This window comes from Echeneis naucrates, chromosome 10, assembly GCF_900963305.1.
Source record: "Echeneis naucrates chromosome 10, fEcheNa1.1, whole genome shotgun sequence".
Classification (NCBI taxonomy): Eukaryota; Metazoa; Chordata; class Actinopteri; order Carangiformes; family Echeneidae; genus Echeneis; species Echeneis naucrates.
The window spans coordinates 898,256-915,197 of record NC_042520.1 but is presented as its reverse complement, the minus strand read 5'-3'; the positions used below and the strand labels follow the sequence as shown (position 1 = coordinate 915,197).

The 16,942-nt window shown below is 44.7% G+C and overlaps 1 protein-coding gene across 1 annotated transcript in view; it reads left to right on the top strand.

Moving 5' to 3' along the window:
- The first annotated feature begins 3,447 nt into the window (after window positions 1–3,447).
- Window positions 3,448–16,942, top strand: part of glra1 (glycine receptor, alpha 1) — a 65,249-nt gene continuing 51,754 nt past the window's right edge. The window contains exon 1 of the mRNA XM_029513076.1: window positions 3,448–3,518. Coding sequence (XP_029368936.1) covers window positions 3,448–3,518 — 71 coding nt within the window. The remainder of the gene's footprint in view (window positions 3,519–16,942) is intronic.

Sequence of the window (16,942 nt, the reverse complement as noted above, 5' to 3'; positions counted from 1 at the left end):
CGTGCAGCTTTTGAAGTCGACTTATTTTTAAGCTTGCACGCTGACACATCAGTAACGAGGAGAACAGCTGGTTCTATAGACGGTTTTATCAAAACTATAAAATAAATCGTAATAAACCAGAATTTTCTTCATTCAAGGGGCTCAGTAAATTCAAGCATTTATTTGTTGAGCGTTTAAGAGAGCGTGGAGAGTTTGTGCAGCAATCAGACTCAAAGTGAAGCAGTTTGAGTCTCCATCAGGGATTTGAACCCCCAACCCTCCAGTGTCTCTGGTCCTGATCCTGGCCGTCACCGCCGTGGTCCTCCTCCTCGTGCAGCACCTTCTGGGTCGCCCCCTTCAGCCACTTACAGCCTGTGGTGACTATAAATAACTCTGGATTTACATAAAGAGCCATAATGGTCGTGTCAGGGTTTAAATATTCATCATGTTTGCTCTTCATTCCACTTTTCACTTCCTGCTGTCACCTGAATAATAAAAAGAAAATTGTCCGGTTGTTGTTGAGTCCTCATGTTATGGTGAAAATAATGAAAAATGCCAGAAGACTTTCTGCTGTTGAACGAATACATTCATGAGTAAATAAGAGATCGATTTTGCCTCCCCAATCTCACGTGTCCTGTTTTGAAATTGAAATCCAAAAATTGGTTTGGTTTGTCAGGTCACAGTTACCTTGACCTTTGACCTATTCTCTGACATCTGTCCGGTTCATTCATGAGTCCGAGTGAATCTTTGAGCCAAATCTGAAGAAATTACAAAAACCTATTTAGTTAAAGGTCAAAGGTCAGGGTCACTAACCAAATTATGTCATGTTTGAGTGTGTTGCCATGACGATGCTGAATGTCTCTATGGATATAAACATCAAGACAACAGTTTGACCCGTTTCTGTGTTTCCTGGAGCAGCTCCCTCTTTACACGCATAAAGACATCACATCCATATTGTGTGTGTGTGTGTGTGTGTGTGTGTGTGTGTGTGTGTGTGTGTGTGTGTGTGTGTTTCCTTCAGTGCCTCTGGACATTAGAATCAGAGTCACGTTCCAGCGGACACTTCGGACAAAACGGTCCTGGGGAGAAAGTGTGTGTTTGTGTGTTTTTGTATATTTGTACATGTGTGTATGTGTGTGTGTGTGTGTGTGTGTGTGTGTGTGCAGACATGTGTGCAGAAATAGAAAGTGTGACAGTACTGTTACAGAACATTATTAGAACATCACAGTGATATTACAGTGAAATCAGGTCTGTTAAAACACCATAATGATAAAAACACAAAACTCTCGAACACAATTTAAAGAACTGTGTAACAAAGTAACACAAAACTAGAGAGCCGGCTGTACTTTTAGTTTGAAAGGTGATGAAGGGCCTCGGCCACTGGAAGGATTGGGTTGACTACTCTGTTGGCCATCTTGGTTTTTGCGAACCAGAAGTACAGCACACACAGTAGCCCCGCCCCCTAACTCCTCCCCTTTAAATCTAAAAAATGAACATCATGTTGTATTTCAGACTGAGACCATAAACTCATCAGGGAGGACGAGGGACATTTTCCCATAGACTTCAGTACAGTTCAGGTTTGAAGACCTCACTTTTCAGATGAAGCTCCACTTTTACACGTTTTAAAAATAAAAACTTTTTCAGAGCTCTGCTGCTCTTCGTCACTTGGAGAGAAACTGAAACTCTGTTGTGAGACTGAGCGGCTCATTAATGTTATTTATTTTAACATCTTCAGGGTTTTCTTTCTGGGGAGCATGAACGTGATGAGTGACTTTCAAACAGTAAATACGCTTTGGTCATCTGGAAACAGACAAAAACAACCATAAGAGACACACAACACTTCTGTGTATTTCTAATTGAACCAGTTAAAGGAAATCCATGGCATGAGGTGACAGCAGGAACACTGCTGTCAGCTCACAGTGAGTCCGTGTGTGATGACGTCACAGCCCGAGGCGCGATGATGATGTAACATCTGTGACATCAGTCTGCTGATTCTAACGAGGCACACTCACACTGTCACAATAAAAAACTAAAATAACACAAAATAAAACTTTCCTCCTTCATCCTTTTATTTCTTAATGTATTTCTCACATGAACCGGACTCCAACTTCTCCTTCCAGTGATTTCTCCTCAGGGGATGGGGGGGGCAGAGATCAAGTCCAGCTAGTGACACCCCCACTGGCCAATGGGGGGCGGGCTCCAGGGCCACGTCGGGCCAATGGCGGCCGGCTGTGGGCGTGTCCGTCCGCTGCGAGGTGCGTTTCTCGGAGTTTTGCTAAATGACTGCAGCAACAAACCGGACTGAGATCCGCCGCCCGGAGAGTCCGTGTGCGCACCGGGCAGGACGCAGAGCCGCCATGGAACAGAGTCCACATCAGTCCGGCACGGAGGTCTGCAGCTTTTCATAACACTCACCCACCCAGAGAGAGAGGGGGGAGAGGGGGGAGGAGGAGGAAGAGGTGATTTCTTTCCTTTTTCCAGCCGGAGCGGAGCCCCGATGGAGCGGATGCGGAGCGCAGCAGCGGCCGCCGGTGCGCCTCCAACTTGAGCGCCAGCAGACAATGGGAGTAGCTGAGCCGAGCTGCTGCAGAGCCAAGTGCCACTACTACTACTACTCACCCCCGGGGGGGGGCAGTCCGAGGACCGGCGGCAGGAGGAGGAGGAGGAGGCAGACCTCCGTGTCTGAGCGGCTCCAGAGCGAAGCGTCCGTCAGTGGAATTCAGGGAATACAACACAGATGAGCGGCGGGTCGATCCTCCGGAGACTCTGACCGGCAGCCGCCGAACCGCCCGCCGTCCTTTTGGCTCTTTTCTGGAGGAATATGTCCGTTTTTCCGCGCCGCCGCCGCGGATGGCTCAGACTGGACTTAAGTGTAATTGGGTGTAATTGTGTGTCAATTAACAGCAGCCTGTGAGCTGCTGCCCCCCTCCCCCCTCCCCTCTCCCCCCTCCCTCACACACATACACACAGACACACACACACAGCCAAAAACCTGGACGAGCCCCCCCTCCCCCCCTCCTGGTCCTGGTCCTGGTCCTGGACCTGGATCTGGATCTGGTCCTGATTTTTGTGGATTTTTCTGCGGCTCCTCTGGAGGCACGACACCAGACACAGGCGGGATTTGATGGCCGGTGAGGTCATGGACATCCCCCGGCTCAGGATCTGAAACACACACACACACACACACACACACACACTTTTTTTGTGTTACCTTGGAGGTCACACACCTCACCCCCCCCTCCCTCCTCCTCCTCCCTTTTCCAACACTGAAGGAATTTCTTTTTCCTGGAGAGGAATCCATCCTCTCAAAGGTGTGACCCCCCCCTCCCTCCCCTCCCCCCTTTCCCCTGCAACACCTTGTCATCCCCCCATCCCCATCCCTGCCCCCATCCCCATCACCCCCCTGCACCCCCACCCCCCCACCCCCCCACCACACGAACACATACACACACACACACTCCAAACAAAATGAGACTGGCAAAAATGTGCCGACTGAACGCGCTGGGGATCTATTTGTGGGAAACGGTTGTGTTCTTCAGGTAAGAGCATGTTGTGTTTGTCCGTCTGTGTGTGAGTGTGTGTGTTTGAGATTGGATTGAAATCTGAATTTTCTGAAGTTTCCATTGGGGGGTGGTGAAACTTGTTTCGACTGCTTTGGGTTGTGTGTGTTTTTATTTTATTCCTGATGTTGCTGCTGAGCTCAACTGAATCACATTGAATAAGGCAGGATTGTGTGTGTGTGTGTGTGTGTGTGTTTGTGTGGAGCCAAACAGCGCCCACTAGTGGACGTCGGGCTGCCTCTCCATGATGTCAACAGGCATGTTGGGGGGAGAAGTGGCCCCACAGAGACGCACATGTTCTGGGTTTGGCTGTTCTCGATGACACACACAGACACACACACTGTGCAGGTCGGTCTGAGGCCCAGGAGGATGCCCCCCCCCACACACACACACACGTCTCCGTCCTCGTCGGCTGCTCGGGACCTTTTTGATTGTTTGTTTCGTTTTTCATTCCAAACGACTCAGAAATCGATGAAGCGCAGAAAACAAGCGAAACAACAAATGAGTCAGACGCAGCACGTTGGGGGGATGAAAGGCAACTTTGGAGGCAGCGGGGGGGGGGGGGCGGGGGGCTGTCAAAATTTTCTTCCAGCAGTGAGGAGGAGCAAAAGTGGCCGCTAGAGATGACCTCAAAATCAATGTGGGTGGGGTGGGGGGGGGGTATGCAAAAATATGTCTAAATTAAATCACTAAAGACATGAAGGCAGCAGTGGGCAACGCCTGCACCATGTCACTGGAGGCTCCGAGGGGGGGGCTTCGGTGGGGGTCACTGTCAGCTGAGGTTTCTGGTTGAATGTGGTTAACAGGTCGGCTCAGTTTGAAGTAACGATGATGATGCAGCTGATGGAAACAACAAAGATCGGACAAATGGGGGGGTGACTAATCATCAACAACAAGGTGAAATACATTTACCAAAGGGAGAAGGTGTCACTGATCTCCTCCCCCTTTAAACCCCCCCCCCGGGATCATAAATGTTAACAACAGGACCTTTGTGTGTGTGTGTTGGGGGGTGTTAAACAGAAACTTCCAGATTTGCCTTCATCAATAAATCAGAAGCATCTTTGTTTTTTGGATGTGTTAAAGGAACAATCCGCTGATTTCACAGCGTCCTCCCGTCTCTGCTGGCTAATTCATTACCGAAATCCTGCAGCAGTGCCCCCCCGCCGTACTGGGGGCCCCATCTCTCTGTCTCCTGGTAAATTAAGGTCTACACCGATGATCGATGATAAGATGTTGTTCTCCTGGTAGGCAGGCCGAGGAAAAGTCCAGTTTTGGTGCATGACGACTGAATTATTTTATGGATTTCTTAAATGAAGACGGTTCAGACATTCCTCTCTCCTTGTTTTCACCTTTTTCTCCTTTATGATGCATAGATCTGTAATTATTTCTCAGAGGAGAAATAATAAAACAACACAGACAAGAAAAACACATTTAATAATAATAATAATAATATTAATACATAAAAATCCTAAGCAACCACAGAAAAACATAAGAATCATAGAAACATGCGAAAAATAAGTTATTTCTTCAGATTCTTTTTCTTTCTCGGTTGGATTTTATTTCCTCCAAAGTAGAAAACATTGTTGTGAGCGGTTTTGATTTTTGTTCTCTTTTTTTCTGTAACCTTGAACTTCTGTTGGGAAGTTTGGGCTTTAATGTCCAGCTGCAGGAATTTAAATCAAGATTTCCAGTCTTTCACTGATCACTTTTTTAAGCAGTGAGTCCTCCAACACCTCGTGGTGCGTTCGCTGACAGCAGCCTGTCTGTGTGTGAACTCAACATGATCCTGAACGTCACTTTGGTTCTGAATTATTTTCCAGGACTTGTGAGAGCCCTGAGCGTAAATAGTGAATTTGTCTTTGTCAGCTGTGGAGTCCACTCCGTAAATAGATGGAAGAAGAAACAGCAGCAGAGGAAGGATTCTGTTTGTATTCACCTGCTGTTGCACATTGTATGCAAATATTTGGTTGTTATTTGGAAGTGTGTTTGGTGCCCCCGCTTTGCCCCCCCCCCACATTCCCATGACTTGCAGGCTCTTCCTTTATTGCCTCGTATGGATATGATTTTCCTGCACTGGCTCGGAGATATTTCATTATGTGGATGATCAGAGGCGTTTTTCTACCTGCTGCAGCGACGCCCTCATTTCCATCGAAGATGGCGGCCGTTTAGAGCTGGCTGCGGGGTGGGGGGGTAAATGGAGAGGGTGGGGGGCTGGCTGCAGGATTTTTGCATTCAGCACACACTGTTTAGTTAATGAACCAGTGTCGGGATATTGCCGTCTCAGCTCCTCGGGCCTGGACTCTGCAGCTCCCTGCTTAATTGATATCTCTTTCCCCTCCGTCCCATCGCGGACCCCCACACCTCATTCCACATTCAGCCTTATTACTAAACATTGATTAGCCCGTCAATGGCCGAGGCCAGACCTGATGAATACACATTTAATGCTCGCACGTATCTCCCGCTCTCTCTCTCTGTCCCTATTATCCATCAAAGAGGCGGTAAAGGGCCGAGACCTGCAGGAAATGCTCTGATGTCGTATTCAGGTTTGAGTCTGTGAACACCACTGAGGCAGGTGACAGGAGGAAACAGAGTTTATTTAAAAACTCATCACTAGTTAAAGGAACAAGTCAAACTGACCTTTGACCTCTGAAGGGTCTGAGAAAATGTTTCTGCTGCACAAAAAGAAAGAAGAAGAGAGAGAATTAAAGCAGAAAAAAAGTTTCAATTCATTTAATAGTCAACAAACAAGCCAACAGCACACAGAGACAAATGTCATATATATATATGTTATAAATGTAAAAACTTAATTTAAAACTTATTTACATTTAATTTGGAATGAATTTCCCTTCCTCACAAAAAAGGCACTAAAATATATAGATATGATAAAAAATAACATTTATATTTGCTGGCTGTGTAGTACAGCATTTTAATATGTTACATATATTTAATACAAATAAATATATTATTATATTATTAAATTATTGTAGTTTTTAATACGTCTAAATTTTTGTGGGTGTCTTTTGTAAATCTTAAAGTATGTTTTTATTTCTTTTGCTGTTTAAATATGAAGAAATGAAGAAATGAAGAGAAATAGATTGAAATATATAAAAAATATTTTGTCATATTACAGTTTTTTTCCTGGAAGAACACGATTCTGTTCCTGGATGTTTCAAGCCAAAAAAAAAATCTCTTATATGGATTACAAAATGTAAGTTTTTTGGAATTTAGAAAAAAAAAGCTCCATTTATTCTAATTTTATGAGCATCCAGATCATTCGTTCATTTAATTCATTTAATTTCATTTAATTAAAAAAAAAAAAACAGATGTCGTTAATGCTAAAGCTAATGCTAGCTCTGTGTGCTTTCATGGATTGTTTTGGTAATTTTTCATTTACACCACAATGTACCATGTGGTCACTTCCTGTTTTCGTTGTTTCACATTTAAAGGCAATACAGATTGTTTTATTGTGAAGGAGCAGTGTTTCCTGTCTGATTGTGGTTAGTCCGTGATTGATTTTATGTTCAGAGCGAAGCGGTTCGGCTTGTTGGTTCGTTTTCAGAAAGAAATTAATGTGAACCTTTGAGGTCTGAACAGGAAGTGGGTTTCATCGGAGACGAGTCCGTTGGACGGTCTGAAACTTCAGATCAGGTTCTTCCTGCTGGAGACGATGAATCAAACTGGTCGATGCACTAAACTCAGCGGTGTCTGAACAGCCGTCAACGTCTCAGCCTCATTGCTTTTTCCAGGATGTTGGTGGATGTTGGAGACCCCCCCCCCCCCCCCCCCCCTCGCCACCTGAACCTCCAACTGAAGCGAAAATGTGTCTCATATTTCAGGGGAAAAGAGGTTTATGCTAAATCCACAGCACGTGTACAGTTTGCTGCAAATTCCTCTCAAGGGAAATTTAAATTCACTGATTTAGAAACAAATGATGAGGAGGATTTATCACCTCAGAGTCGTCGAGGAGTGGGGGAGCACGAGCTGTCCTGTTTACACTTTGTTCATAAAGAGAAAATCAGCCGCCGGAGGTGATTTGCGGCCACGCTCCGTGTGCTTTTACGGCCTCGTCTGCCGCAGTGCAGCCGCGGCAAATAAAGTCTCTGCAGGTTTTTTTGGAAAGACAGCCGAGCTCCTCCGGAGAAACAAGCAAATTTCTTTCTTCTTTCATTTCGCTCCCTCTCCCTCGTAACACAGATTGATCACCTCCCTTCGTTTTCTGGGCGCGTGCACAGATTGTTACCGCGCACGTGAGCGACGCCGTATGCAAACTATTCATCTTCATCTCGAGCGAAACGTGCAGAGAGTGACCTTTCCCTCCCCGGATTTCTACATTCAATAAAACACTTTACTCTCTCAAGTGGACACAAGCGAGCGGTCCATATAAACAGCTCACCTCTGGGCAGCTCACACTGATCTGTATGGAGAAAATATATGCAGAATCTATAGAGACAATGTAATCTATTATTTATATCACAGGACGGCTCTCAGCAGCTCCTGAAGGTCCCCACCTATCAGTCCTGGAAGCTCACCTTCAGCTGCCCTTGAAAAGAGAAGCCGCATGCAAGGACCTCCACACGCACACACACCTCCATCACGTCACCGAGTAAATGAAATCCGACTCCACCAGTTTATGAAATAAATGGATGTTGAAAGTCAGTGATTTGGAAAAGGTCATTCTTCTGCTTTGTAAATGATAAAGAAGTTGTGATGTCGGATTCTGTCGACTGCTGATATTAAACAGAAACGGGGACGGGGACAGGCCTGAGTTCTTCAACAAAGACCGAACGTCCCCGAGGTTTCCGTGGAATGAAAGGTTACTCAGATAAAACTCACTGGACTCGTAGTCTCGGAGCCGACACAGAGACAGACAGAGACAGTTTATTGCTGTGGATGGTGACCGACATGTAAATGAGTCATGTTGTTGTTATTGGCACTTAAGTTAAAACTCGTTAACATCAGACTTTAATGACAACACGACTAATACGAACACGTTGCAGAAGAACTTTAGTGCCCATAATTCCTCCATCAGCTGATCGGCTGACGTGTGAGTCATCACATACTCAGATCAACTCGTTTGGTTTAATTACATGAATGAAGACGAGATTTCATTCAGCTTTTTTCCTGCTGGTACCTTGAACAGGAAAGGTCAGAGGTCAGAGCTCAGCAGCAGGATGAGGGATTTACTGTGTACAGAAGAGTGGACCCCCCCCCCTTAGCTGGAAATCACCCGGCGTCAGTTAGCGTACCGTCCAAATTACAGCTCGTGTTATTTATGAATCCGCCCTCTGGCTGTTTCAGGCCAACATTCATCACTCACCTCTCCCATCATAACAAATCATAACACACACATATATATTTATATCATTTCATTTTTTCTGGTGATCAATTTCCTCCAAGTCCTCTAATGAAAAACAATCGACTGCGGTGGAAGAGTGCGCTGCCGTCCCCACAATAATTAACTTCTGGGCAGGTTCATTTCCAAAACCTGATGTATGATAATACATTATTGATCAGCAGAATCAGAGCTAACAGAGTGTGTTATGGAGCCCCAGCTCAGGTACAGCGGACGCCACTTCCTGGAAATGTGGAAGCATCAGCCAAAGAGACAAGAATTTATTTATTTATTTGGTGGGTATAATTCACCGGACGTTTCTGCTTCATGTTTGTCTCCTGTGCCAAATCTTTCCCAAAAACGTCTCTCTTCCACTACATCGGACACTCCTATTGGCTCCGCTGGGTGATGTCACAGCCAATCAGACTTTTTTTTTTTTATGAAAATCGCAAAGTAATAAAAGGAAGAAAAGCCTTTTCTTTTAACTGGTTGCATCTTACATTGGTGTATTTGTTTATAGAAGTTCGAGGAATGAGCTCATTAAAGAAAAAAGAGTTGAATATTGTCGGTTAAACCAAAATAATTCAGAACAAATCAGAATCACAGTGATGTGAAATCCTCCTGCTGCTTGTTTAGAGACGTTACTCGATGTTTCCTGTTGTTAAATATTTGTGTCATCAGATGATTCAGGCCTTTTGGGGCTCAGAGTGTAAATTTTCAGCTGCTCAGAATTTTAATTCAGACTTCATGTTTAATTTCTGACTTCGCTCAAAGCTCTTTAATCCTCACAGCTTTAATGTCACAAAAACGTATTACAGCCGGTGAAGAATCCAAAGTACCCCACAGCATCATGGGTACGTACATTTTTAACAGAGGAGGTCTGGGAATCGAACCGTGATCAACACAATCATTTAGATTATGAAACCTTCATGTCAAAGTCACACCGATTAGCTTTCAGCTCCGTCATGCTAAAAGAAAAATAGGACTGAAGCTGAAGACTGAAGCTCCAAAATAAAAGCGAATGAAAAGAGATCAGCAGTTTTATTTTATTTGTTGGAGTTAGATAGCCTAGCTTAGCATGAAGCAGCTACTTCCTGGTGAAACAATCAGAGCGCTCTCAGAACAGGAAGTCAGCACAGTGTGTTGCTGTGCCAGTTTCAGTTCCTGGTTGGCGTTTGGTGGGCGGAGCCTGGCAGTCTGCCTGGCGGCTCTTTGGTTTCAGGACGAGATCAATGAGGGACTCCGGCGTAATGAGGAGCATTTAAGGCCAATGATCGGGCCTCGCTCTCTCTCTGTCTCCGTCGCTCGCTCGGCCATGTCAGACATCAGATTCAGCGGTTTCTCTTCTTCTCTGCAGCCTCAGCGTTGGCTGCAGATCTCAGCCATCACTGATCTGATATAATTAAAGCATATCCAGACTTTGATCATGGAAATCCAAAGAACAGGAGAACATCCACCCACCTGTTTATCATAGTGATAGAACGTTGTTCGTCCAGATTAACAGACAAACCTCGTTATTTGTCTTCCTGTCCTCTGATTGGCCGACTCCAGCAAGTTCTAACCTTTGTTGTGAATCACATCCAGCTCGTTAAAAGCAGATGCATCAATCAGGATCAGTGGCTTTGTCCCATTTAGCTCCAGCAGCAGCAGCAGCAGCAGCAGCTGTGTTTCCTCTCCAGAAGCTGAAAGGCCCAGAGCCATCGTTAGCTTCATTAGCTCCACCTGTGAGGACACGGACGAGCCTCAGACTCAGCTTCATGAAGAGGAGGCTGGAGGAGACGTTTGACGGTGAGTCACAGCTGCAGACGTCCTGAAAGAAAGCAGAAAAGACAGAAAGTTGTTTTTAGTGTCTCAAAAAAGACATTTCATCAGAGATTAAAGAAACGAATGCAGAATAAATCTGGATAGTTCAGACCGTGAAGAACTGGTGATAGATCTGGATTTAAGATGGGGGGGTCGATGTCAGACAGGAAGGACAGCGAAGGCCTCTGTGCAGATGCTTCTTTAAGCCTCATGACCTTTGACCTCCTTGCCTGAGGCAGAGTCAGTGAGGAAGGAGAGGTGAGGTGATGGCCTGGGGGTGTCTGACACTTTAACCCCCCCTGGCTCGCTGTAGTTCGGTGTTTCCCGTCTGAAGGGAAATGATCTGTAATCCGGTCTGTGACTAATCTGATCAGCGTCTTTGGCCCTCAGTGTGTCGGCTCGATGCTAATTTGGAACCTTTCTCACGGCTCGTAGGCTTCATTGTGTCGTCTGTGCAGACGGAGCTGCATTCAAACAACAGGAATTTGTTTTTTTTTGGAGCTTGATCCAACCACACTCCACTTGTCGTGGTTGTAAAGAGGATTTAGCTCGGATTCGTCACATTGCGGCGGGAATTATTGGCGCTGAGATAATCTCTGATCCACCTAATTTACTGCCACAGACAGAGAGGAGTTGGATGAAGAACGAGGGGCCAAAAAGAAGCTGATGTCTTCTTATTGATTGGCATCGACTGAGCGCTGCAGGTTCAGGAGTTTGTCCGACAACTTTGGCAGGTTGACACCGACACCTCAGATCAGAATCATTGCCGTGACGACCATCAGCTGACTCATCTGATGGAAATGAGCCCGATTCAGGAAGCGACAGTCGGCGCAGTCATGATTCTGATTTAGTTGAAATCAGATCAGCTCTAAATAAAACACGAAAGCTCGGCCTTTCACAAGCTTCATTTGGCATGTTGTAAAAAATACACAATTTTTAAAAAAAGAGCTGAAATGTACCGAAGACCTGATTTGATCCTGGAAGAGGAAAAGTTTTTATAAATCTAAAGAATGAAAGGAAAAGAATAAAAACTGAGTCATGAAATTCTGTTTTATTTTGTTAAATATCAGCTGTTTTTTTTTTTCCATTTGTCTCTCAGCCATCTTGGATTTTTGAGGCGGAGCTAGCTGGTTAGCGTGTTAACTTCAGTAGAAATGTCTGAAGGTCTTTTTGTGATGTCATCGCTGCAGCTCCTTCACTCGTCGTTGATTTTTGAACATTTCTAGATTTGCTTTGTGACCTTTAAGTGTTGGGCAACGTGTTTGTAAATCGGGGTCATGGGGTGTGAAACGTGACCTCGTGGTTCCAGACGAACAGTGACGTTCACCTCCTGACAGGAAGACGGAGCAGATTCTGACCTTTCTGTCTGCGGAGCTTCAGGCTTCCAACATCTGTGCAGATTCTCTGTTTTGTTCCAAGGCTCAAAAAAACGGAATATTAGGTTTTCATTTGAGAGGAGTGATGACATAAAGTGCAGCGTTGGCCTGCAGACACATGACCTTCTGTCAGCACCACAGCAAGGACGGCCGGGGGTGAAAATGTACTGAGTCTGCTGCTTTTTGCCCGCATCATCACATCTGATCGTTTCTGATTTTATGTTTTCATGATCATCATCGGTCAAAGTATAGAAAAAGTATCAATGAAGATCCAATCTCATCCCAACCAGACAGGAAGTGTTTGTCAGTGCTGAGTCCAGCGTCACCAACGTTGTTAATGACAGGAAGTGGAGCAGGTTGTGGTCGTTGGTCGAGCCAAACCGCTCAGTCTGCTCCTCTCTGTTTGAGCAGATCCAGACCTGGACCTCAGACAGGTCCTGGGGCCCCCGGCGGGCTGGTCCTGGGGCCCCCGGCGGGCTGGTCCTGGGGCCCCCGGCGGGCTGGTCCTGGGGCCCCCGGTGGGCAGGTCCTGCAGACTTGTCAGACAGGACACTGATGTAGAACGTGATGTGATGATGTTGAAAACTTTTAAAGGAACTTTTGTATGCAGCCCACAAACATGTCCTCCCTTTTCCAAGGAAACTATAGATGGAAAAGGTGGATCCTTCATGGACCAGATTTTCCTGAAATTCTTAGCAAACCAGGAATAAAAACGATGTGAGAGTGAAAAAGAACAAAAGTTAAAACATTTAAACTTCAAGCCTCTCTGAAGGAAACACAATCTGTATTTGTGACACAAAAGCACACAAAATAAAAACTCATCTGTCTCTTCTAAATTCAGTGTGGACTTGTTGGTCCCTGATTTAGAGTCTGACCTGTCCACCTGTGCTCACTGCGTCTCTGCTTCAGCCTGTAAAGGGATTAAACTGATCTTGGACCGGCCCGGTCTGACGCCTCGCCACCGCCGCCGGCTGGACTCTGCAGCAGCTTTGACACGTGTCGGCTCGCTGCGTTGGCATTTAAAGAATTACAGAGTGGACCGAAGGGAGGTCGGCCACAAAAGGTCAAGATTTCAGAGTCCAAAATGCCACAAATGTTGTAAAACCTTCATGTATCTCAGTCCATCATCGTGTTCCTTCAGTCCAAAAAAAAAAAAAAAAAAAAGTTTGTGTAGACTCAGGCTGAATCATGGGAAACCTGCGTCAGGCGCTGCGAGACGACGACGTCCTCAAACCGCCTCTGACAAAAGACTCACAGCTTCATGTGACTCTAACATGAATCAGCAGTTACAAGATTTTTTTTTTTAAGGGTTACTATTTTTGTTCAGACATCAGAGTTAGATTTATTTTGGGTCCAAAATATACGTAAAAATATTACAAATAGAAATTGTGACATTAAATTTAGACATCATCTAAATTATTCAGAAGAGGTTCTAAAAAATGGTGCCGGATATTTTAAAGATATATGGACTTAATCTGAAATTATCAGGAATTTATTATGAAAATAATCAAAATTTTAACAAGTAAAAAAATAAAAACGAAATAATGTGCGGCTCTCCTCCGGCATAATGTGGCTGGAAATAAAGCTTTTCTTGGAGGTTTTTTTTTTTTTTTTTTTTTTAATCAGTTCATGTCAGATTTTTAAAATTAAAATGTTTCAGCTTTATCTGGCATTATTCATATTGTTGATAGATATTTTCATCTTTTTGAGATATTTATTAAAACTGAAAATTTACCAAAAAGAAAGTCGGCTCTCCTCATCGATTGGCAGAAAACAAAACTGAAGACATTTTGAAAAATAAACTGAATCCAGATAAAACAACAGCAGATTCATCAGCTCAGTCTGATAATAAACATCGTCCGTTGTGTTGAGTTCTGATTTCAGCAGATGATTTAATTCTGCAGCTCGTTTAAATCCAAATCTGACACACAATCAGGAAACTCCAACAGGCCGCGGTGCGTTCAGGGCCATCAGACTGAGCTGGAATCTGGAAACTGTTTATATCTTTGACAAAGCTCGTCTGCTCGAAGAGCTACGAGACCAATCTGGAGCCGACACACACCCAGACTCAACACAGTTCACATGCCGGTGTCAGAAATGTGGACAGAAATAATTTAAAATATCAGAAATTATTCTGAAAAAAGGATGTTTGCTGTCATCATCATCAGATGATGATTTAATGCAGCAGACAGACACACACTTAATAGCTGTGTGTGGAGAAGGTCATGTGACTCTGCAGGCGCCGCCGCCCTGTGACCTCACAGGCAGGATGACCCGGCTGGTTTCCCGCCCTCCTCCTCCTGTGTGTGTTTGTGTAGTGTGTGCATGTGACCACACAACTTTGTGCCTTTCTGTGCGCTAATGTAACGATGCATGTACTCCATTGTCTGCACTGATGTGTGTTTATGTGCAGTTTGGAAAACAGGCGTGTGTGTGTGTGTGTGTGTGTGTGTGTGTCAGAGGTTGCGTACTTGAATCCATCATGACAGACGAACTAACAGGGATTTGTTTGAACTAACGGCTCTCCCATAACTCTGTGATCCTGATAAAGCAAAACGCTGACTTCATTACATGTTTATGAATTGCTAATGGTGCTATTTATCAGGCCGCTCGCCGCGGTTTACCATATTGAATGGTCACAGTTAGCGGCTTTACATTTAGTTCCAATCGAGTGTAGCATGCTGTCATTTGATTTTTGGATGAGATTAATGCAGCTCTCCTCCGACCAACTCATCAGGAGTTTCAGCTAATTCTCCTCAAACTGTTTCGGCCTTCAGCTGCAGATCTGATGCTGCTTTTAGCTCCGGAACTTTTAAGAAGTCTTAAAACTCTCAGGCTGAGTTTTAATCAGCAGCTCAGGCTCCACTTGGTCAGGAAGTCATTTTGTGTGCATTCAATCATTGATACGAGTCGTGATGGCGCAGATGGACTGATGCTTCACTGGATGCCTGAGTGCTGCAAAGTGAAAATGTTCCAGCACCAGAATGAATAATTCCTCATAAACAGACTGGAAGTTTCCTCACGCTGGAGAAGTTTGGTGCAGGCTGACGACGCTGCAGCAGAAATCTGCACGCGTCAATATAAACAGCAGAATGTGGAATGAACTGAACTGCTCCTGAGAACAGAATCTGTTTTATCTCATTTATTTTCAATTCCAATTCTGTTATTTGGTTTCTTCTTAAACTTCCCCTCCAGCTGCTGACGGGATCGATGATGGTTATTAAATTAACTTCACCGCAGATCGCTGATAAAGGTGACAGAGACTGTGGCTCCACAGAGTGAAAGCTTAAACCCGCCTTCTATCTACTGACGGATAGTGTTGAAGTCTATGGGAAAATGTCCCTCCTCCTCCTCAGTAAACGTTTTCCTGATGAGTTTATGGTCTCAGGAGCATGTACAATACAGTTATTCATCTTCTTGAGGTTTAAAAAAAACTTTTCTTCTGCCAGGATCAAACTCTGTCACATTAAAATCGAGTAAAAAATGAGAATTCTTTTTCCTACAATCTCTGCACCAAATCTTAACGTTTGAATTTTCATAAATCTCCAAAATTAAACTGATAATTCTTGGAATCTTAAATACACATTCGAAAGAGAAAATGGAAAATCAGATTTTGCAACATTCAGCTGCTGCCTCAAATTAAACACCCAAACTCTTTTCTTAAAGTAGCTTAGAGTTTAAAAAATAATCATAAAAAAGGAACCTTCTCCAACTCCTCTTGCGTGTTTTCCCAACTGCTGATTCATAATTGCTGATAAGTGTAATTAATTCAAAAGCTTGAAAAGGCTCTTGTGTCTCTGCATAATGGTGCTCGCTGTGGAGCTGGGTCAGTACAGCAGCGTATTTATAGCCCACATCACGCCGCCGTCCACGCTGGTCCTCCGCCCGCGGCCACTAAAGATGAAACACACCAGCTCCACTGGACCCTGAACCTCACCGGGTCAGCTCGGTCCAGACCAGAGTCCAGTCCTCGTCACGTCAGTTCCACTCTCAACTGCAGCAGCGAAACATTTCCATTCGAATCCTCAGACACGGAGAAAGGACGGCACATCTCGTTATTAGTCTGTGGAGGTTTGAGCATCTTTGTCCTCCTCACAGAGACGAATCCGCTCTGATGTGTTTCTCAGCTGCTGTTTCCTGTCTCAGAGAAATTCAGGGTACCTTTTGGGCAACTGAAAATATTTCTGTTCCCTCAGAGGTTTCAGGACATTTTAATTGATAGACGGATTGAATTATCCTTTTGGAGTCAAATTTCACTTCATATATTTAGATTTGTGAAAATGTGTGCTGCGTTTTTGGATCAGGAAGGTGAAAACGCCTGAGGACGATACGGTGAAGTGATTTTTATGATGGCAGGTAACAAACAGTTCATTAAGTGTTCTCAGCAACACAAGTCAAATGAACCCCGTTGTGTATCGAGCTAACAATGACATTTACTGTACACGGTGAGACCAATTTGTTGTGCGGCTGTGGTGTCGATTGCAGCTCTGTCCGGGGAATTAATTAGATTTCATTAATTTATGTGTATGTTCTGTTGTGTGTTTAGTTTCTCTCCGACACAAACACACTTCAAGTGAAGCTGCCTGTGTAATTTGGCTCCCATCAGCTGTGTGTGTCTGTGTGTAGTTTTATTGACTGCTGGTGCTGCAGTCATTGTTTGTGTGCAGGCTAAAGGGACATTATCTAATGAGCCTGTTGGCTTTCACCCTTAAACAGCGAAGACTCCAGCCGTCCTCCTGAACCACAGACGGTCCTCAAAGTGTCCGGTCAGCGCTGTTGTCCGTTTTTCCAGAACGCTTAGAAGCTTTGATATCCAGCAGCTTTTTTTCACGGCTGACAACGAAGGAGCTGATTCCAGCAACAGCATGAGGGGAGTTACCTTAATGAGCCAA